The following is a 20,571-nucleotide window of genomic DNA, read 5'->3' as shown; positions in this document are numbered from 1 at the left end:
TTATTTATATGGAGAGAGCAGGTATGAAGCAGATAAAGAGAGAGAATGGGCAGACAAGGGCCTCTAACCACTGCAAACAAACTCCAGATGCATGCAACATCTTGTGCATCTAGCTTGCATGGGTACTGGGGAATTAAACCAGGGTTCTTAGGCTTCCCAGGCAAGCACCTTAACCACTAATCCATCTCTCCAGCGAAATTAATGACTTTCTTGAAAGCTGAATCTCTAATAACTCCAGACACAGACATGTCACTTTCAAATTATACACAATAATAAACACAAGAAAGTTACAAGTAACAGCTGAGCTTTAGGGAACGCATTTGACATGTAGAATCAAACAAAAAATAAACAAAAAAAAACCCAAAAAACAAACAAACAAAAAAATTGTTTATAGGATGTAACATAAATGAATGAACACATACAATTCATATGTGGATACTTCCCTACTAGTTGGCTGTTAAACCCTAATCTTTATTAGGACACTGTTAAAATGCCATTTCTTGGGGAAATTCTGTTCTGATTCAAGATAATATAAATTTTTAAATGCAGCTCTTTGTTTCTTATGATTTTATCAAAGTACAGCTACTACTTTCACTCTTTATCATGTGCTAGATATAGGGCTGTTTTCACATGCCTCTTTGATAAGGTTTCTTTTAAATATTTTTTGGAATATATGATCCTATTGTTATTTAAACATACTTAGGCATATATATATATATATATATATATATATATATATATATATATAAATAAAATATTTTACTATACATTAGGGTTTTTAAATCTCTGATTTTAATATTTTATGTCTTCCACCATCTCCTAGACAGATAGCTTAATTCCAATTTTCTCAAGAGTCCTCCCTAATAAAATCACAAGAAAAAATAAGTAAGGAGGCAAAGGAGAGGACCCATCAAGAGTGTCTATAGCATAAATACATAAAGCAACCCTACAAACTTCAATTTTCATGCTTCCAGACACATCATCACTTAGGATGAGATGTGAAGAGTTTGCTCATAAGAGGACACAGCAAGTTGCTCAAAAACCATATGACAAAGGAGGAATACAGAAGTCTCCATATATTGATAGACCACATATCCTAGAGTTCACTTTCAGAGGACTACATACAGTGAGAAAGAAATAGAAAATATGCAATGTTAATGACCAGAGCACTAGCAATGGAAGCAGTAATTGAAGGAGCTTAAAAAGTTGGTAGGACTCCAGATCCAACACCACTCTAAGTGGTCAAGTAGATGGGCATTAAACTTCTTGTCAGCATTGGTTTCTCAGTTCACAAGGCAATAAAATGTGGCCAGTTAGGTTGTATCAACCAAGGCTTTACTTCTACTGTCAAGACATGTGTGCAATTGTGTACAGTATGAAAGAGCTCTGAAAATATGTCACCCATCCTCTTTTCCCCATGAGAGTTCTATTATTTATTTATTTATTTATTTATTTGGAAATAGAGACAGAGAGAAAGAGACAGAGAGAGAAACATAGAGAGAATGAGTGCACCAGGGCCTTCAGCCACTGCAAGTACAAGCAAACCTCAGATATGTGTGCTGCCTTGTGCATATGTGTAACATTGAGTGATTGTGTCACTGTATATCCAACTGTGCAGGACCTGGAGATTTAGACATGTTCTTAGACTTAGCAGGCTATCACCTTAACTGGTCAGCATCTCCCCAGCCTCCCACAAGAGTTTTATAATTTTGCGTTTATGGAAACTGACAAAACAGCAACAACCCCACCCCAAAAAGACTGATGTGAACATTGAGTGTATTTCACTAGAAATTTAAGACAAAATAAAGGTGAATAACATAAAACATTATATACTAGACTAACTAGAAATATCACAAAAAAACAAATTGTGAAAGAATGAGAAGAAAATTCAAAATTAAGTAACATGTTCACAATACATAGTAGTCAAATAATATAACACAAACTAACAAACTGAACAGTAAATAACTAAGAATATTAAGTAACAAAAAAATATGTGCTAAGATGTATATTATCACCTAAAATTCCATTCTGGGAAAGGCAGAAAAGTAAGTTAAGAGCAGTAACTTATTATTACTTTTGCTCACAGAAAGGAATCAAAATACATTGCTTAATGGGAAAGGGAAAGATTAATGATTAGAACCAGATCTGTAAATTCTAAAAACTGTATAATTCCTAATATGTAACACTGAAAGCAACAACTATTTTATAAAGTTAACTATTAGAAAAGTCCATATTACCAAATACAAAAAGAAACAAAAGTAGAGCCAGGTATGGTGGTTGCACACCTTTGATCCCAGCACTTGGGAGGCAGAGGTAGGAGGATTGCCATGAGTTTGAGGCCACTCTGAGACTACAGAGTGAATTATAGGTCAGCCTGGGCTAACCTATAATTGCTTAAAAAAAAAAAAAAAAGAAGGAGAAACAAAAGTAGAATTAAACAAATAAAAACAGAGAAAAGAATACAACATAAGAAAATGGAACATATTAATGTAGAATATGTAAGTATTAGGAAAAATCATATTCGCCAATGACTATGCATACCCACTAGAATTGTTACCAAAGAAAAATGAAGTATAACTTCCTTATGAGTTATAAAATCCCAGCATTGTACTGTATAAAAAGATAAAAATAAGGAAAATATTAAGGATTAACTTACTTTATCAATATAAAATTATTTATATGAATATCAGTGAAATGATAACATCTAAGAAAGAAATAGCAGTATCAACACTTATGAAGCAGAACATACAAGAAATAAATGAAAGCCAGGCATGGTGGCGCATGCCTTTAATCCCAGCACTCTGGAAGCAGAGGTAGGAGGATTTCCATGATACTCCATAGTGAATTCCAGGTCAGCCTGAGATAGAGGGAGACCCTACCTCAAAAAACCAAAAAAAAAAAAAAAAAAAAATAGAAGACTCATCCATTGTTTAAATTTTCAGAATTATCTAGAAGACAGAATATAAGAACATAGAAGGCAACAAAAAAGGCAGAATTTTTAAAAGTAGAGATGAACTTAAAAAAATGTTTTTGTTCATTTTTATTTATTTGAGAACAACAGACAGAGAGAGAAAGAGGCAGATATAGAGAGAGAATGGGCACCTCAGAGCCTCCAGCCACTGCAAACAAACTCCAGAGGCAGCGTATGCCCACTTGTGCATCTGGCTAACGTGGGTCCTGGGGGATCAAGCTTCAAACTGGGGTCCTTAGGCTTCATAAGCAAACGCTTAACTGCTAAACCAAGAGATGAACTTTTCAATGCAAACAAACTCCAGATGCATGCCCCACCTTGTGCATCAAGCTTGACATGGGCATGGGGAACCAAACCTGGATCCTTTGGCTTTGTCAGCAAGTAACTTTATTTCTAAGCCATCTCCTCAGCCCTGAGATGAACTTTTTGTTTTTATTTTTTATTTTTTTTGTTTATTTTTATTTATTTATTTGAGAACAACAGACAGATAGAGAAAGAGAAGAGAGTGGGTGCGCCAGGGCTTCTAGCCACTGCAAACGAACTCCAGATGCGTGTGCCCCCTTGTGCATTTGGCTAACGTAGGTCCTGGGGAATAGAGACTTGAACCAGGGCTCTTAGGCTTCTCAGGCAAGCGCTTAACCGCTAAGCCATCTCTCCAGCCCCTGAGATGAACTTTTGAGTTCGGATATTATTACATGCAAACTTATTGTCATGTTCATATGAAGCATTAATGAAAAGTGACCAAATGAAGCACAGGGTTGTTGTTATGTAGCTCAGTGGTATAGTGCTTGCTAAGCATATGTAAGGTCATTTATTTTTAGTGACACACTGGACGTAATAGCCATGCTATTTTGACAAGACAAAACTATTCATTTTTCCTATGAAAGAATACTTTAGAATTTATGAGAAACAAAGTATAAGCAACTGTACACTAAGACAATTCACTAAGATAGTGAAGAATGGGTTCAATTCTTAGTGCAGAAAAAAAAAAAACCAAAAATCTCAGGAAATTACAAAAGGGTAAATAATGCATAGTATCTTATGAATCTATGATAATAAAAGCAGAAGGTAATAGTAAAACACGAATAATTAAAATAACTTTTTAATTGGAAAATTAATATTATTTAAATCAAAATATTACATATCTGAATTCATTGGGTATAGGTTAAATAGTACTTACAGTGAAGGATAGGGAATTTCTAGTTTAGCCTCTATGGAAATCAGCATGGAGGTTTCTCAAGATACTGAAAATAGATCTACCACATGACCCAGCTCTAGCAGCCCTGAGTGTTTATCTGAAGAGATACAAATAAACATATCACGGAGATCCTGGCCCATAAAAGTTTATTATAGCACTATTCACAATAACTAAGTTATGGAAATAACATATTTGTCCAACAAAGAGGAATGGATAAAAAGTATATGGTTATATAGACATAATAGAATTGTTTCCTTCCTTAAAAAGAATGAAGTTACATTGCTTTTAGGAAAGTATTTGCAGGTCTGGAGAGATGGCTTAGCATTTAAGGCATTTGCTTGCAAAGCCAAAAGATCTCAGTTTGATTCTCCAGAACCTACATAAGCTAGATGCACAAGGGGGCACCTGCATCTGGAGTTCATTTGTAGTGGTTGGAGGCCCTGGCAAGCCCATTCTCTCTCCCTCCCTCTCTCTCTCTGTCTGTCTCTCTCAAATAAATAAATAAAATATATTTTTTAAAAATAAAAAAAAACAGTGTTAGGCACTGTGAGGTCATGGATATCCAGGCCATTTTGCGTGTGGGGGGAGCACATTGTAAGGAGTCCTACCCTTCCTTTGCTTCTTACATGCTTTCCACCACAAGACCATCATAATAGGAGGAAAGATGATGACATCAAAATAAAAGAGAGACTGATTGAGATGGGGAGGGGATATGATGGAGAATGGAGTTTCAAAGGGGAAAGTGGAGGAAGGGAGTGTATTACCATGGAATATTTTTTATAATCATGGATGTTGTTAATAAAAATTTGAAAAAGTAAAAAAAAAAAACTAAAAAATGCAAGTGGAGACAATAATTTTAAGCAAATTAAACCAGCCTCAGCAAGACAAATGTTATACTTTTTCCCTTTTGACAGTCTAGATTTTTATATAGTTATATAAAATATAGAATGAAAGTAGATTTTAAAAATCCTGTCTAGAGGAACAAAGGAGACAGATGGGAGAGCAAGGAATAAGAAAGTATAAGAATATAGAGATTTAATATGTGATCATTATACATTATATGCCTGCATGAACACTTAACAGAAGTACAGAAACAAAATCAAGAACTAACTCTAAATCCCTAAAAATTATCAGCAAATGAAGGAGTTTGTATCTCAAACATTAACTGCCTTTGTAAAAAGCTGGCATGATTCTAATGATAAACTGCCACCAGGACAGAAAACAAACACACAAAACAAACAAAAAGTCCAGAAAGGGACTCAAATATATAAGAAATTTTACTATGTGATAATCATGGTATCTTCTTAAATTACTATGGAAATAATGTTAGAACAACTGGTGAGGGAATAATAAAATCAAAGTCTCTCCTTATGATACACCAAAATAGACTCAGAATAGATTAGAGATCCAAAAAGAGCAATAGCATACAAAGAGTAAATGAGTGATTTGATTTACCACCATGGAACAGTAAATCATTTTCTAAATTCAGTAGTAAGTATGCGCTTTACCTTTCTACAATGATACATCTTTTATTATACATCAAAATTACGAAAAGGTAGGGCTGGAGAGATGGCTTAGCAATTAAGGCATTTGACTGCGAAGCCCAAGGACCCTAGCCAGATATACCAGGTGGTGCATGTGTCTGTAGTTCATTTGTAGTAGCTAGAGGCCCTAGCATGCCCATTCTCTCTCTCTCTATCTGCCTTCTTCTCTCTTGAAATAAATAAATAAAATATTTTTTAAAATATTAAATTAAAATAAATTAAATATGTATATTTAATAAAAGTTATGAAATAATAAAGACAAAGCATTCTTTGGAACAAGGGACTTGCAAGCTACATTATATATTGGCAAGAATGTGAGGTAATCCAGGCCCAGAAAGCCCAATGTTGCATGTTCTCTCTATGTGGATCCTAGCTACAAATGTTTAGATTTATATGTGAGTTGGAGTAAAAACCGGTAGTAGAGGCCAGTAAACTAGAGAAGGACTATAAGCGGGGGGGGGGGGGGGGGGGGGGTGGGGGGGGATAAGAGGGGAGGACTAAAGGTATGGTAATGTATATACATAAGTAAATGAACAGATTAGTGGGGGTGCAATGGCCTAAGCAAGGTCATGGGAAGAGATTGAGTAAAAGAAGCGTGGGGGTAGGGTAAATCAACATTGAAGATGTTGTAAATAAGCCACATGAAAACCTAGGTTTTGGATTGCGGCACACCCAGAAGCCATATACTGTTACTAGAAAAATTTCAGTGCCAAGGACGAAAGAAATGAAGAGTTGATAAGAAAAAGAAATGTACATAGTCCTGAAAAATATGAGTGTGCCTCAACAACAGAAATATAAAATTAAAGCTAACAGGTATTATTTTTTACCTACTACTGTGATGAATCAAGAAAACTGACTTTGACTCACTCTGCTATTGCTTTGGGAAACAGGGCTAATCTGTTGTTGATTTTTAGTATAAAACAGCTCACACCATGTGGAGGAAAATGTGGAAGTATCTGAAAGATTACATGTGTATTTAAATTTGACCCAGGAATTATGGTCCTGGAAGGTATAGTTGTGTTTGGATATATATGAAGATGTATATGTGCAATTGATTCAGATATAATGATTGGATATAACCTACATATCTCTCAATAAAGCATTGGTTAAAAAATGGCTGTATATCTAAGGCATATGACTTCCACAGCAGCTGATTAATTCTATATGGTACAAACAAAAACATCAGCAATGGATTTATGACATAAAATGATATCATTTTATGAGGAAAAATGTTTTGAGAACTGAATGAAAGTAAAAACACATCTAAATTATAACCACAGTAGATGATCATCAGGAGCTTTATGGACATGTGGCCTTTTACTTACGGTTTACAGTTTTGACTGGTAATATTGGGTTTACCCTCTCTGGGGAGGTAGCATTTTCTTCATCTGTCACATATTCAAAGTTAATGATGAACATCATAGCCACACCCTCTTGGTTTTTCACTGGAATTATGTGAGTGTTACAAATGAAAGTGGACCCTAAGGAGATGAAAAATGAGTGTTAGATCAAAAATATTTTTTCAGCTTAAACTATCAGTAATATTAGAGCTAAAACAAATTCCAACAGCACTTTCTATCTTAAATTACCATTAAATTAAAATTAAGTTAGTATTTACTTTTCAATTTATTACATACATATTTATATATATTTATATATATACATTTATATATATTTTTATATATACATATAGAAAGTGTAGGGTAATTTAATTGCTACAATGTGGAAAAACACAATATCAAGTTCCATTAGCTTTACACATCCCTGAAATAATAATTATAGAAAATATCTTTTCAAAGATCCTAGGAAATATCACATTTCCTTGCACATTTCTATGTAAAATATCTTTGTAAGAACAATTAAGACAACTCAATTTCTATCATAATAGCTTTCACATTTACTAAATTATAAGCTTTCTATCCTGTAATTTATTGGGCATGGCAAATTATTTCCTATGTTATATATGTTGCAATCAATGTGCACAATGCACAGTACACAAACCACAATCTTTTATTTGCTTTTAATTTGTTGGACAATAGGAAAATGTCTATTTTTGTGTTAATTTGTTCCTTTATTGCCATCAGCTACCACTATAGATCCACTATTAATGCCAGCCACCCATGATATATGAAAGACAGTTAGGGGTTGATTTTCTATAAATTAGTTGCCTTCTGTCTGACTCCTTGGAGCTATCTGACTTCTAGTATTTTCCTCAAGCAGTTCCTTCACATTCTTCTCATCTGCGTACTTTCTTTAATCTTATTGAGGGAAACTATATAATCTAGGAGTTTTGAAGGCCTCAAAAGTACTGTAGAGCTATAGAAATGGATCAGTAGTTAAAGGTGCTTGGTTGCAAAGCTTGAAGGCTGTGGTTCAGTTCCCCAGTACCCATGTAAATCCAGATTCACAAAGTGGCACATGTGTCTGGAGTTCATTTGCAATGGCAGGAGGCCCTGGTGCAACCAGACTCTCTCGTTCTCTGTCTCTGTGTTTCTCTCTCTCTCTCTCACTCTTTCTTTCTTTGTCAAGTAAATTGATATTTCTTTTAAAAAATCATGTTAAGAATATTTGTTTGCCTTGTGATGTGATGTGATTGTTTGTATTTCTTAAAGATTACCTAAGATCATTTTGAGAGTGAAGGTTCAAGGTAGAGACAAGAATGGAGTGTGAGCAAGGTTGGGTTGGCAGGATACTTTAGAGATAACGTTGAGAGATTGCTTGGATACCTGGAGGCTGAAATGGGAGCATGGATAGATAATTGAAGGATGCAACTAGGACCCCCAATATCCACAAGGCCAGTGGATGTTAGCATTCCAAAGTGATGTACTACATCAACTCTACTACAAACAAAACAAGTATGAGCTAACGCCTTCTCCAGAACCATGCCTGTGAGCACAAGATCGGAGAATAAATTTGGTCCTGATACTCGGCTACAGGCCTATAGATGATGAGACTAGACAGCTAATTATGACGGGTAAATAATTCAATGGGTAAACAGGTTCTAATTTCTACAAGATTGCTTTACATATATGCTTTTAGAGCATAGATTCTTTATAATTTAGGAATAACAATGTTCTTCAATTATAATTTAGATTTTCAAACACAGATACAGTTCCAAATTTGAAATTGAATGGATTTTTCATAATCATTTTCATATTTTATCTAAAAGTGGCCCACATTTTTAAAGATGCTAGACAATATGCATCAAGATTGTCATGCTGCACCTTCAGTCTTCTGTTATATATTCAATTCATTTAATAAAATATTTAGCTACAGAACTTGTCAGTTTCCATGGAAACAAAAAGGCCGACTTTAGTCAACACAAAATAAGCAATTTAAGAGTGATCCATTAGAACTAAATATAGCAGAGCTCCAGGCCAAGCATCACAATACACACTGCTTAAACAGTCTGAAGGGATGTGAGAAATAGTCAGTATGTACTTTCATAATAAACCAAAATACATATTGATTTTCCTAGTTCAAATGACATTTCTTGGACCATTTAGACTATAATTGTGAATTCACAGAAGTGCTAGTTAACATGTTTAGATATTTTATCTTTTGGGATATACTGTTGATTATGGAGCAAAATATATAGCACAGATTTTTGAAAAATCAATAAATAAAAGATATGAGAATAGAGATTTAATTGTTTTGTAATATAACAGAGTAATATTGCTTTTGGTAGTAAATGTAAAACCATGCCTTTCAATACAAATCCTTAAAATTTACTGTCTACTACTGAAAATCATAAAATTACAGTGCTTTAGAAAAACAGTTTGATGCATACATGCATTGGCTCCACAGGATATCGAGTTAGTGTAATTAATCTGAGATTTATTGCCCACTACTATTGTTTCCTATGTTTCTATTGAGCAATATATCTTATTTATAGTCAACTAAAGAATCACATTTACTTGCTTTCTATTTTTAGTTTGGGGATTTAATATACCCATCAATCTTATTATCTTTGGAAGGCAGACAATGAAAGAAGGTATATGGAATTTAGATGAGGAGGAGAATATGTGGGATGTATTTTAGCTTGAATAATCGCACAACATCCAAGTTCTGTCAAAGCTCTGCTTTTGTCAAGTAACATTTCTCTAAGAAGTCATTACTGCATAAACATAAATATTTTTCTTGAATGAAAAGTCAGGAGCAAATCAATGGCAAAAATATAGGAAACACTAATTTAATGTGGAAAATAGACATATTGAATGTTTCACTAAGAGAATTAAACATTTTAGGAAAGGATGCAGGGCTTGTTAAAAAGAATTCTGTATTCAAATGAAATTAACAGTGTCAGTTAAGAAGCAGAGTATTGACAATAATTTTAGGCATTTGTCAAGTCATGCATGGAATCATATTGTCCTACTATTAGTTTGACTCATGATTATTTCCATATGTTTTATGAGTGAAAACAATCTCAATGTGGAAAATCCTGTCAGGTGGTATAGTGCTTATTTTTTTAAACAAAATCCAAGAATGTAAAAAAAAAAAAAAAAATTGAGGCAAACCCGAGAGACTGACTTATGTTTTAGTAAATGCATGGTAGTGAGAGCGAGAAAGAGAAAGAGAGACAGAATTGGTGTGCCAGGACCTCCAGCCACTGTGATCAAACTCCAGATGCATGTGCTCCCTTGGTACATGTGCAACTTTGCATGCTTGCGTAACCTTGTGCATTTGGCTTATATGGGGCCTGGAGTGTCCTTAGGCTTCTCCTGCAAGCACCTAACCTGCTAAGCCATCTCTCCAGCCCCCCAAAGTAAGTTTTGTTTTTTTTTTTGAAGTAGGGTCTCTAGCTCAGGCTGACCTGGATTTCACTATATAATCTCAGGGTGGCCTCGAATTCATGGTGATCCTCCTACTTCTGCCTCCCGAGTGCTGGGATTAAAGGTGTGTTCCCAGCCTCCAAAAGTAAATTTTTAATAGTCACCACTGAATAAGTAAAGTAGGCTAATATGAATCATGAAAAATAACCTTTTTATTAATAAATCTATGGTATATACATAGCTGCATTTGGTAATACAAGGCCCTTCCTTATGAGCTTCCTTAAAGTTGTGATGTTTCCTCAAGGAACACTATTGACATATGAGCACTGACACCAGGGGAAAAGGGTGGGAAGTATTCCGAAAGGAGGGCACCATAAACTGCACACATTTTGCTGAGAGCCACTATGAGAACTCAGAGACCTGGAGTTCCTTGAGAGATATTTTGGTGGAATAATGGTCACAAGGCTACTGGATGTATTTAAGAGTAAATGAAAGTGTAGGAAGTGGATGCAACTATAGAAAATTCTCTTAAGGTGTTTTACTAAGTTCATGAAATGAAACATAGGCCAGATGCTGAAAGAGATATTAAAGGTATGGGATTGTGTTTTGATAGAGATTATAGTGTATTTATATACATCTACAAAGTTGATTAAAATGTTTTAAGTAACTCATTTACATTTTGTTGCATAAAGACTTATTGTTACTCAGTTTCAACCAAAGTTTAAACTCCTCTTTAGGACATGCAATGTAGTTTTGTTTCCTTTAATGTTAACCAATGTCTATGTGCATAGAATCTGCACAGCATAGACTTTAGCTTACGAGTTCTGGCTCTGCATTGAAACTTAGTATGAATCCTGATTCTAGTCTGCCTGCTGAATCAACCTCTAGCTATTTTTTAAATGTTACCAGCCCTCGTTTTACTCATGTGTACTCTAGGGATAATCTGTATTTCCTGAACCTTCCATAGGATCAAATGAGTTCATATCAGTGCAGCAAGATATTAGAATGTTCTTCTTTTATCTCTGTTACACTATGCTAGTATATGTATCAGGGAACTACAGTGAGAATGACCTTCCACCCATGAGAGATTTACAAAATGACAAAACTATTGCATCAAGGATATTATGTAGCATGGGAACAGAGAGGAGAATAGTATGAGGAGAATGAGGAAGAGATTTCTCTGGAGAAAACTGGTCATTGCTATGGTTGTGAGTTTCCTTCTCTCATTTCTGGAGCTTTGCCTTCCAAGGTCAGATAATAATCAGAAAAGTTAAGAGTTCAGCTCAAGACCACTGGAATGTGTTCCTTGCAGTTTGGATAGATGGCAGGTATTTTAAAGACACTAAACAGTAGGTTGGTTGTGGATATGTGGCCTCAACTCTGCAATTGTAGAGGATGGAGAACATAAAAGCTTTCTGCTTAGTCTTCAGAGCCAGGCATTCGTGACCAGATAACTGGGTCAGGACTGTGGTTGGTCCTAGTTTTGTTTGCTTTCCTGGAACTATGCATTGGATTGGGACCCTCATGGGATAAGGAGCAATGGAACAGCAGAGGAAAAGCCAGTTGGCAAATCCCCCAGTGATAAAGACCAAGAAAGGAATGAAAAAGGAATCCTGGAAAGGAGAGAAAACCTATAGGAAAGAGCAGCTGAAAGGATAAAGGGTATTGGCAGGTCCTCTAGAGCCCATGCAAGTGTCTGGAGACACAGTGCCAGCTCTGACCATTTGCTAATCTATCTCAGAGAGGGCCACCCCCTCAAAAAAAAAAAAATCCCTAGCCAGATAAGACCTGCTCTGCTCTTGTATCTCACTGTACCTGGAGAGGAGCAAGTATGAGCCAGCCTGGGATGAGTCATCAAATGGAAGATAGCTGGCCATGGTGGTCTCACTTGAAGCAGGTCAGAAGTTAAAGCTTCAGTACTGTTTTTATAAGAGGATATCCCAGAATGGTGAAAAACAAAAGTGAGCTACATTTGAGCATTGTGCTACATACTAATGCACATGAGAAGCTTTGAGAAAAGATTTGTCATAAATCAAAATTCTATGATGTGATGATCTACTATATTCACCTATTGTTGGATGGTCTCTAGAGGGCAATGCAACCTGTAAAACTCTGTATGTCATTTTCTCCCATCAACTACCATTCCTGGGGATATAGTTCATGGTGCTTATTCATCTTCTGGGGCACTAAGTAGAGATGATTCTTTACAGAACTGATCAGTTTATAGAGAACTTGTTTTGATTCATTCTTCCTATTAGACAGAAAACCTTTGAAAATTAAAACAAATTATTAAATACCTGCTCTAGAAGGAAAAACAAAACAGCAACCTCAGGATTAAAAACAAAAGCCTCAAGTAAGAAGTAGCCTTGTTTATTTTGAAAAGAAAGTCTTGTTAGAAAGGAAAAGAGAAATGTAGAAGAAAAAAGTTGCTGGTCACAGGGACATGGTAGAGCTTGGTGAAAGCATGTGTGAGAAACAATATTTGGACTTGGTTGTATAGAATATTTAGTTTTATTGCTTTCTTTTAGCAACATTTTAGCTAGGACTGTCTACATATTCTTAGCGACATTCCTTAGTGTCTTCTAATAACAGCTGGACAAGTTGTGACCTAAAGGAAAGGACCATGAAGTGAAGGCCTGGAATGTAACTAGAATTTCTTCTTGGAGAGTTTATCTGACATCATTTAGCCATGTGCATATTAGCAGATGTTATTATGTTCCTAATAATAAAAATAAACACATCCACATCTCCATCCTTGTAATCAACTTCCTTAACTCCTCATACTGTTTTCAGAATAGAGTAGTGAAAATGATCCATGTTACAATATATTCATATTAAGTCTATATATTTCCCAAAAGACTGATTTGAACAATGTATGGACATAGGCCCTAATACACACTAGTAGCTCAATAGAGTCCTGGGTCCTCAATTTGCAAAATTATTTAGCTTTGCTGTGTTCTGGCTTCCTTTTCTGTGGACTCAGGATATAGCATCTATCTTTTAAAATTTGAACAAGCAGAGGGGACACCCTAATAGTAAATATCTACCTTGTAGTATATCTTTAACATATGGTAGCTTATTAGGTGAAGCATTTTTACTACAGTATTAGGCATAGAAACCAGATGTCCTAAAAGAGTTATGAAAATCTAGGAAATGCTAGACCTACATTATACTGCTGAGGAAGAGTAAACTCAGAGTCAACAGTTATACTTGCTAAATTAATTTTCCTTTAAGATCAGATTGTTCAGGACAACTCCTAGAACTTCTCTAAGCACTGTAGATTGAAGCAGAAACAAAACAGACCCAAAACAGACCCCTCCTGTGTATATAGTCCAGTGGAGGCACAGGAGAGAAGACAAACACATAAACACAGACATGTTGCATGATATGTAGAAGGTCCTAACCAAATAAAGGAAGGGAGAAGTAAGGACCAACGATGGGAAAAATTTATGCTTTTTAATATAAAGCAGAAAGTCTTGATGAGTTTATAAGGCATATTTTGGTACAGAATTGAGGAAAATGAGAATGACAAGACTGGAAAATGGTTTACAATACACGTAAAGGCTCTATTAGGGACCAAAATCTGTCCTTTCAGAACAGACATGAAGGACCTTTAAATATGTAAATAAATTTAAGTAATAAGGGTGGGGTTCAGTATTATATCCTCATATGGAGAAGAAAATAGGCCATGAGTTCCTAGGCACAGAGAAAAGGCCATAAGAGGACACAGAAAGGATGGCTATCTATGAGCTAGCAAGAAAGGACTCCCTAGAAACCAACCCTGCCAGCATCTTTATCTTGGACTCCTAGCCTCAAGAACTATGAGAAAACTTTCTGCTACTTAAGCTACTGAGTTTGTGGTATTTTGTTTAAGCATCTTGGGTAGACTGTGCAGAGTCCTAAAGCCAGAGCAAACCAGTGCAGCCTGTCAGTGTGATTGAAAAAGAGTAAGGTTAGGGCTAACATAGGAGGAGAGGGGAAAGTGGCAGAGGAAATAGTGATAACTGTAATGACCTCAATTGTCAATGGTCAGAGAGGCTGGATACAGTGAGGAGGGAATCTATGACTTTTGCATCTTGGTACTGAAAGAAATAGATGGGCACATGAAATTCATATATAACTATAATTGTATTATTTGTGACACTTAGTGTGTTTGATAACTTGGTTTTAATCAACTAAGAGTATATTGGGATATGACAAATTGTACTAAAATAGGAGTGTCTACTGAATACGTATTTTCATTTATGGAACACTGAAACCTGGACTGCTGCAACTACTCTTGTGACACAACACAATAGTAAACAGAAGTTCAAATATGTAGGAGATATTTACTTGATTGAAGAAACAGAGTTACCTTTCGAACGACTTTAAGACAACTCTTACACAATGCCATATGAACAAGAATATATGAAACATTCAGTTGAAGAGAGCACATATAGTCAGTTTAGTCTGATGTATGGGGTCAAACTTGACTACTGTGGGAATTATGAAGCCATCAGCAGAATTGATGGGTATTTTTCATACTTCACAAATTACCTATGAACTATAAAAAACATGCTGAAAACAAATAGGAGGAACTTGAGCAAGTTAATAAAAAGCACTATGAGAGAAGCAGTTTTGTTTCTAAAAAGGTACTCATGAGTCCCTTTGAAAAAGGCACAGGGATAAGAGGAGAAGGATGGTACCAACATGTGCTGTTTACATACTATGTCCACAACTAATAGAAAATATAAATATATTTTTTTCTCACCATGAAAAAGTCACCCACAAAGTTGTTAGTGGATCTAATAACACATTACACTTTAGGAAAGATGCTCAACATAATAATACAATTACGAACAATTAAATCATAGCAATGATGAACACATTTAGATTAGTGATGTCCCTAATGTTGTAACATGGAACTAGAATTATGCTTTTAGGATTTCTTGGAGAAATTGTATTCTTATCATTGGAAAAATGGAGAATAAACCTAATTTATATGAACTTTGTTATCACTGTTCATGTTCTGCTGTGTGGTAATATCAGCATATGTCACTGACGTTTATAGCAGGAGTGATTAATTCTTGTGTCTTATTCAAAGTATTTTCTGTACTAAAAATATGATCATGCTGTACTCTTCTTGGTCATTCACTCTGTATGGTGCATAGAATGGGTCTGATTCAACTTGTTATTTAATGAGGGTCTTAGGCAGGTATATAATTTATCTCTAAGGTCCAGGTTATTCATTTGTAAAGTGAGTAAAGAAAGATAGTACATTGTTGTAGGCACATGAAATGGGATAATACATTTATGTACTTAGCAAGAAGTATGGCATACAGGAAGCAAGACAGAATGAATGCTATTGTTGTTAACTAGTATGGAAAACTCCATTTCTCAGTTTGAAACAGTTGGTAAATATCTTCCAAAGATCTAATAATATGAGGATAATATTCAACTATTGAAACAATTCAGATATGGAGTCATCAATTTAATCCCCTTGGCTTCAGATGAGGGGGATATAACAGAGGTATGGTATTGAATGAGGCACTAGATCTCTTCTTACACATGTTGTCTTTATAGACTGTTTCCCAAAAGCATGTAGTATATTAACTATCTATAAGGTTATTCTTTCTTATTGAAAAAGTCCATTTTCTATGGAATTTGTATGCACTGAAATGTATTTAAACCATCTATATTTCTGGATTTTTTTAGTACCTTGGTCAATATTTTGAAAGTGCATTTTAGGAAGAAGGGTAGTGCCAATAGCTAACAATTACTGGATACTAGCCACTGCTTTGAGGGTTTTATGCATTCTAACATAACCACATGAAAATTTAATGATAATACACAATATCATCATTATGACCCCATAGTGCAGACATGAAGGGAGTTATGCATCCATCCATCTATCTATCTGTCTGTCTATCTATGTTTCTGTCTATCTATCTTTCTTTGTATCTCTCTCTCTCTCTCTCTCTCTCTCTCTCTCTATCTATCTATCTCCTTTCTCTCTCTCTCTCTCTCTCTCTCTTTTGGTTTTTCGAGGTAGGGTCTCACTCTAGCTCAGGCTGACCTGGAGGAGTTCACTATGTAGTCTCAGGGTAGCCTCAAACTCACGGTGATCCTTCTACCTCTGCCTCCCGAGTGCTGGGATTAAAGGCATGCACCACCAAGCCCAGCTTACCCTTTCTTGATATTTTATGGCATTGTGATTAGGAGAGAAAGCATTATCTCCAATTCTTTGTTATGCCAACACCCTGTATTCCATACTTTTCAAATCAGATATATATTGATAGATATTTTTTATTACTGATAAGCAATGTCCTGAGAAGTGCATTCTTGCTCCCCACCTCAGTCTTGTGTATTTCCACAGCATTCTTGGCCTAAGTAGATTCTCTTCCCTTGCTACCTGGAAGGCTGGTCTCTGCCTCCTTATAGGACACCACATTTCATATCAATTCATTCAGTTATGTACCAGCTCACAGTCATTGTTAACTACCTTCCTTGTTTTATTATCCTGGGGCTTTCTAAGAATAAACATGCTCTACTCTGTAACAGAACCCTTACATATTATCCCTGCAACTATTAATAACCACATAGTCAAATTATGACCATCATTTGTTCATGTATATATTTTATAAGCCATGACTTCTCATGGTAAAATTTTCTCTTAGGTGTTGTATGAATGAAGATAAGGTTAGCACTCCCCTTGAAAAGGATGGAAGAGACCCTCATGCCTTACAACATGCATATGGTTAAGGAATTTCCATCTACTTTGTGGCATGCAACCACTGCTTTTAGGAAAATTAAAAAATGAAAAAAGTACATAGTAGAATCAAGGATTTGAACTCAGAATGCCCTAGTTCATTCTTCCACAGATTACAATGTAGGCAAGTTCTAAGAGGAATTTCTATAACTAATATACAGGACATGTTCTTTTAAAGGAGATAAGCCGTCTTCAATAGTAGTAGTATCATTGGTTCAGATAAATTCTACAGGTAAACATTTTGTTCACTGCAACATTTCTTTTCACTTATGGAAGTGCTCTACCAATGAGCTATGTGCCTATCCATCCAATTCTAGTTTAGATAAATTTGTGATGAAGTCTAGCTCTGTGCAATGTCAGTGAAACACATGAAATTGTGTCATTTTCTCTTTTTTAAAGACACCCTTCTGAGAGTGTGGAAAGGAAATATCACAGGTCACCAAGATGCTTATTAAATAGGGAGATCTATAGGGAACAAGGGACTAGGTCAGGAGGGGAAAGAAAATGCCAATGGCCACTGCCACCTATTTGAAATATTTTCCCTGGTGATGATTCTTGTCTGAGCCCTCACAATTACAATTAACAAAATATGGTCATACCTGATCACACATCTAGCATCAATGATTTTTCTCATAAGCTGTTGAAAGCATAAGAAGTAACAAGAAAATTGAAAGATTATTGCTAAATAAAATAAAATAGTTTTTCACATTCTAGAACCAGTTCCTACCTCATGACAGAGATCAGGCTCATAACATAATTATTGTAGTACTGATTTTAATAAAATTATTTACTAGAAATTCCATGTGATAACTGTAAAGTGTGCAATTTTTTTTCCACTGTGCTTCATCAGGAGTCATTTCCTCTTGTTTTAAGAGTGAGAGTATATATGAATTTGTAATTATTTATTGACTATGATTCCTTTCCATTGACACATTTGTTCAGGTGTTATTTTCTCCTCATGCTTACAAATTCAGCTGTTTTCTATTTGTGATAAACCAAAGAAAAATTATTTGATGACTGAAATTACAAAGGAAACACCGTACATCTTGCTTGGCTCATAATTAAGATCTCTTATTATAGACTAGTATTGATTTTACTCTGTTCCTATGAATCTGTTCTGTTTTTGGAGTTTTATATATTGACAGCAAAGAAAATATGAGTGTTCGAACAAGCCGAGGCTGTTGTCTAGTGCAATATATTTAGTCTCCTGGAAAACCAAGGCTACATTTATGATCAGGAAATTTGAAGCATGTTTGTGATAATTTTTTAAGACTTTGTGCCTTTTGTTTATACTCAAGTAAATATTTGGTTATTTGATTCAAAATGTTTTCCACAAAATATGTTCATTTTACCAAGCCCACAATACAATGACATATCCTGCTCTCATTTGTTCAGCCAAGTTGCATTAACATGGAGCTGACTGAGAACATAAGCAAATATGCACATCATGGTATGTGCACAGGATTGTCAAGGTCAAAAGACAATGAGGATCCTGGGGCTAGCCAACCCCTATGTGGATCTCATTGCCAACTGAGCCCATATATGGATATATGAAGGACAAGCTTGCTTTATTATGCCTGTGTGGTTGTTGAAAAGAACCACGCTGTCTTTCGTTCATTTCTTTCTTTTCTTCTTTTTGTTCTCACTATGCAACTTTGGAGCAGGCCTCAAAGTTACAGAAAAATGTGAGTATCTCTTGAAATGTGTAAATATACATTTTATGTTTATAAAATTTAGCTGTAATGTGTTGAGTATCCACTATGCACAAGGCACTGCACCACAAATTGCAAGAAGTACAAACATATGTAAAACAGGGTGTCAGGACCTGTCAGAACCCACTGGTATAGCATTGGCCTAACAACAGGGATTATTGATCAAAGAAATAATCCACTCTTGGGAAGGTGATGGAGTGTTTGTGGAGAGACACCTACATCATCACAGAGATATTGGAATTTTCTTGAAAGATACATCATTTACTAGATCTTACATGTTTATGCTAGGAATTTTGAGGAGAGGCATTTCAAGCTGAGTAACTGAGCAATGAAGAAACCCATTGGAGCTAGGGCAACTGTGTGGTTTCTGGAGAAAGAGTGGTATGTGAGAAGTAAACTTCTATGTCTTTCTCTCAGTCTTGTTTTCACATGTCTATAGCAATGGGCTTTACCTGCTACCTGAGAGGCACTATGTATATACAGAGCTCCACATTTTGTTTTTATCCATTCAGTTCTTTCAGGCAACTAATTTAGTTGTCACATTGCCAAGTATTTCTAACTTTGATAACAATTTCATCCATCATCTTCTCCATGCCACTTGTCATAAGTCTCTTTTACATACTTAATCTCATCAAATCCTCACAAGAGCCATACTCAATTTTATAAGATAAATATCATCATTTCAATGAGGAACTTGAGACATAGGAAAAACAAACACAAAGCAAGAAAACTCCCCTGAGTTACATAGCTTCTCTGTAGGACAGTTAGGATTATATTCCACAAGGTAGAACTCACACCAAGGTCTTTATGCAGTGCAGTGTGACTCTTGTTTGTAGCAGTTTATAGGTGATGCCAGCGATCTAAGCTGTCCAGAACATTATATTTGTTTCAGAGTTCTACTTCAACATCTTTGAGTCCTCTACTTTACTTAACATACTGAAAGGGCAAATTTGAAAATAGTAAGCAAATCATTGAATAGCTCAGACCTTTTTTTATGTTAGGGACAGATGTAATACAGGCACAAAAAGGTGAAATTGAAGTGTATGTGTATATTTTGTATCTTAGCCTTCTACTTTTTCTTTAACAAATAAAAATCCTATCCTGTTTATATGTTGTATCTTGGATATTTTAGTTTTCTTTTACAAATGCCTACACAGTTTTGACAGGAGCAAGGGACACATAAGTATGTTTTGGTGAACTAATGATGTCAAGGCCTTTGTTCCTACCAGGAGTGCTCTCTGCAGGACCAGCATTAGTGTGATGCACCCTGCTCCTACCCTGGGCTTTGACACCAGGCCTTGGGGCATATGGCTACTACAGATGTTCTCTGCTCCCAAAGGCTCTCTGAGGCATGGGCCTATAGCAGATTCCTGATGGCCAGGGTTACTTTGCAATGATTCATTTTGCCCTGAATATGTTTTGCCAAAGGCAACAGGAGGGGCTGACCACATTTACTGCTGTTTTTGTGTCTAATCCTTATCAGAATTCATTGCCTAGGTTAGTCCTTCTTCAAAGTGACAGGGGCATGAATGCTGTGGTCCAGCTGTCCACTGAGACTGTCGAGAAAGGTATGGGATGAGAATGATGTGATATGTTCACACAGCTGCATATGCTGTCTGAGTGGCT

The 20,571-nt window shown here is 35.6% G+C and overlaps 1 protein-coding gene and 1 non-coding gene across 6 annotated transcripts in view; one reads left to right on the top strand and one right to left on the bottom strand.

Annotated features, from left to right (window-relative positions):
• Positions 1 to 20,571, bottom strand: part of Kcnh7 (potassium voltage-gated channel subfamily H member 7) — a 461,887-nt gene that overhangs the window by 135,952 nt on the left and 305,364 nt on the right. For all 5 annotated transcript variants that reach the window (XM_045147424.1, XM_045147428.1, XM_045147426.1 and 2 more), the window contains exon 3: positions 7,039 to 7,194. In XM_045147424.1, the coding sequence (XP_045003359.1) occupies positions 7,039 to 7,194 (156 nt within the window). The remainder of the gene's footprint in view (positions 1 to 7,038; positions 7,195 to 20,571) is intronic.
• On the top strand, positions 17,142 to 17,267 carry LOC123460545. Its single transcript, XR_006637086.1, has one exon. It is a non-coding gene; the product is annotated as a U6atac minor spliceosomal RNA (small nuclear RNA).

Source organism: Jaculus jaculus, chromosome 4 (assembly GCF_020740685.1).
Source record: "Jaculus jaculus isolate mJacJac1 chromosome 4, mJacJac1.mat.Y.cur, whole genome shotgun sequence".
Classification (NCBI taxonomy): domain Eukaryota; kingdom Metazoa; phylum Chordata; class Mammalia; order Rodentia; family Dipodidae; genus Jaculus; species Jaculus jaculus.
Note: the sequence above shows the minus strand (reverse complement) of the source record. Positions and strands in the feature narration are given on the sequence as shown.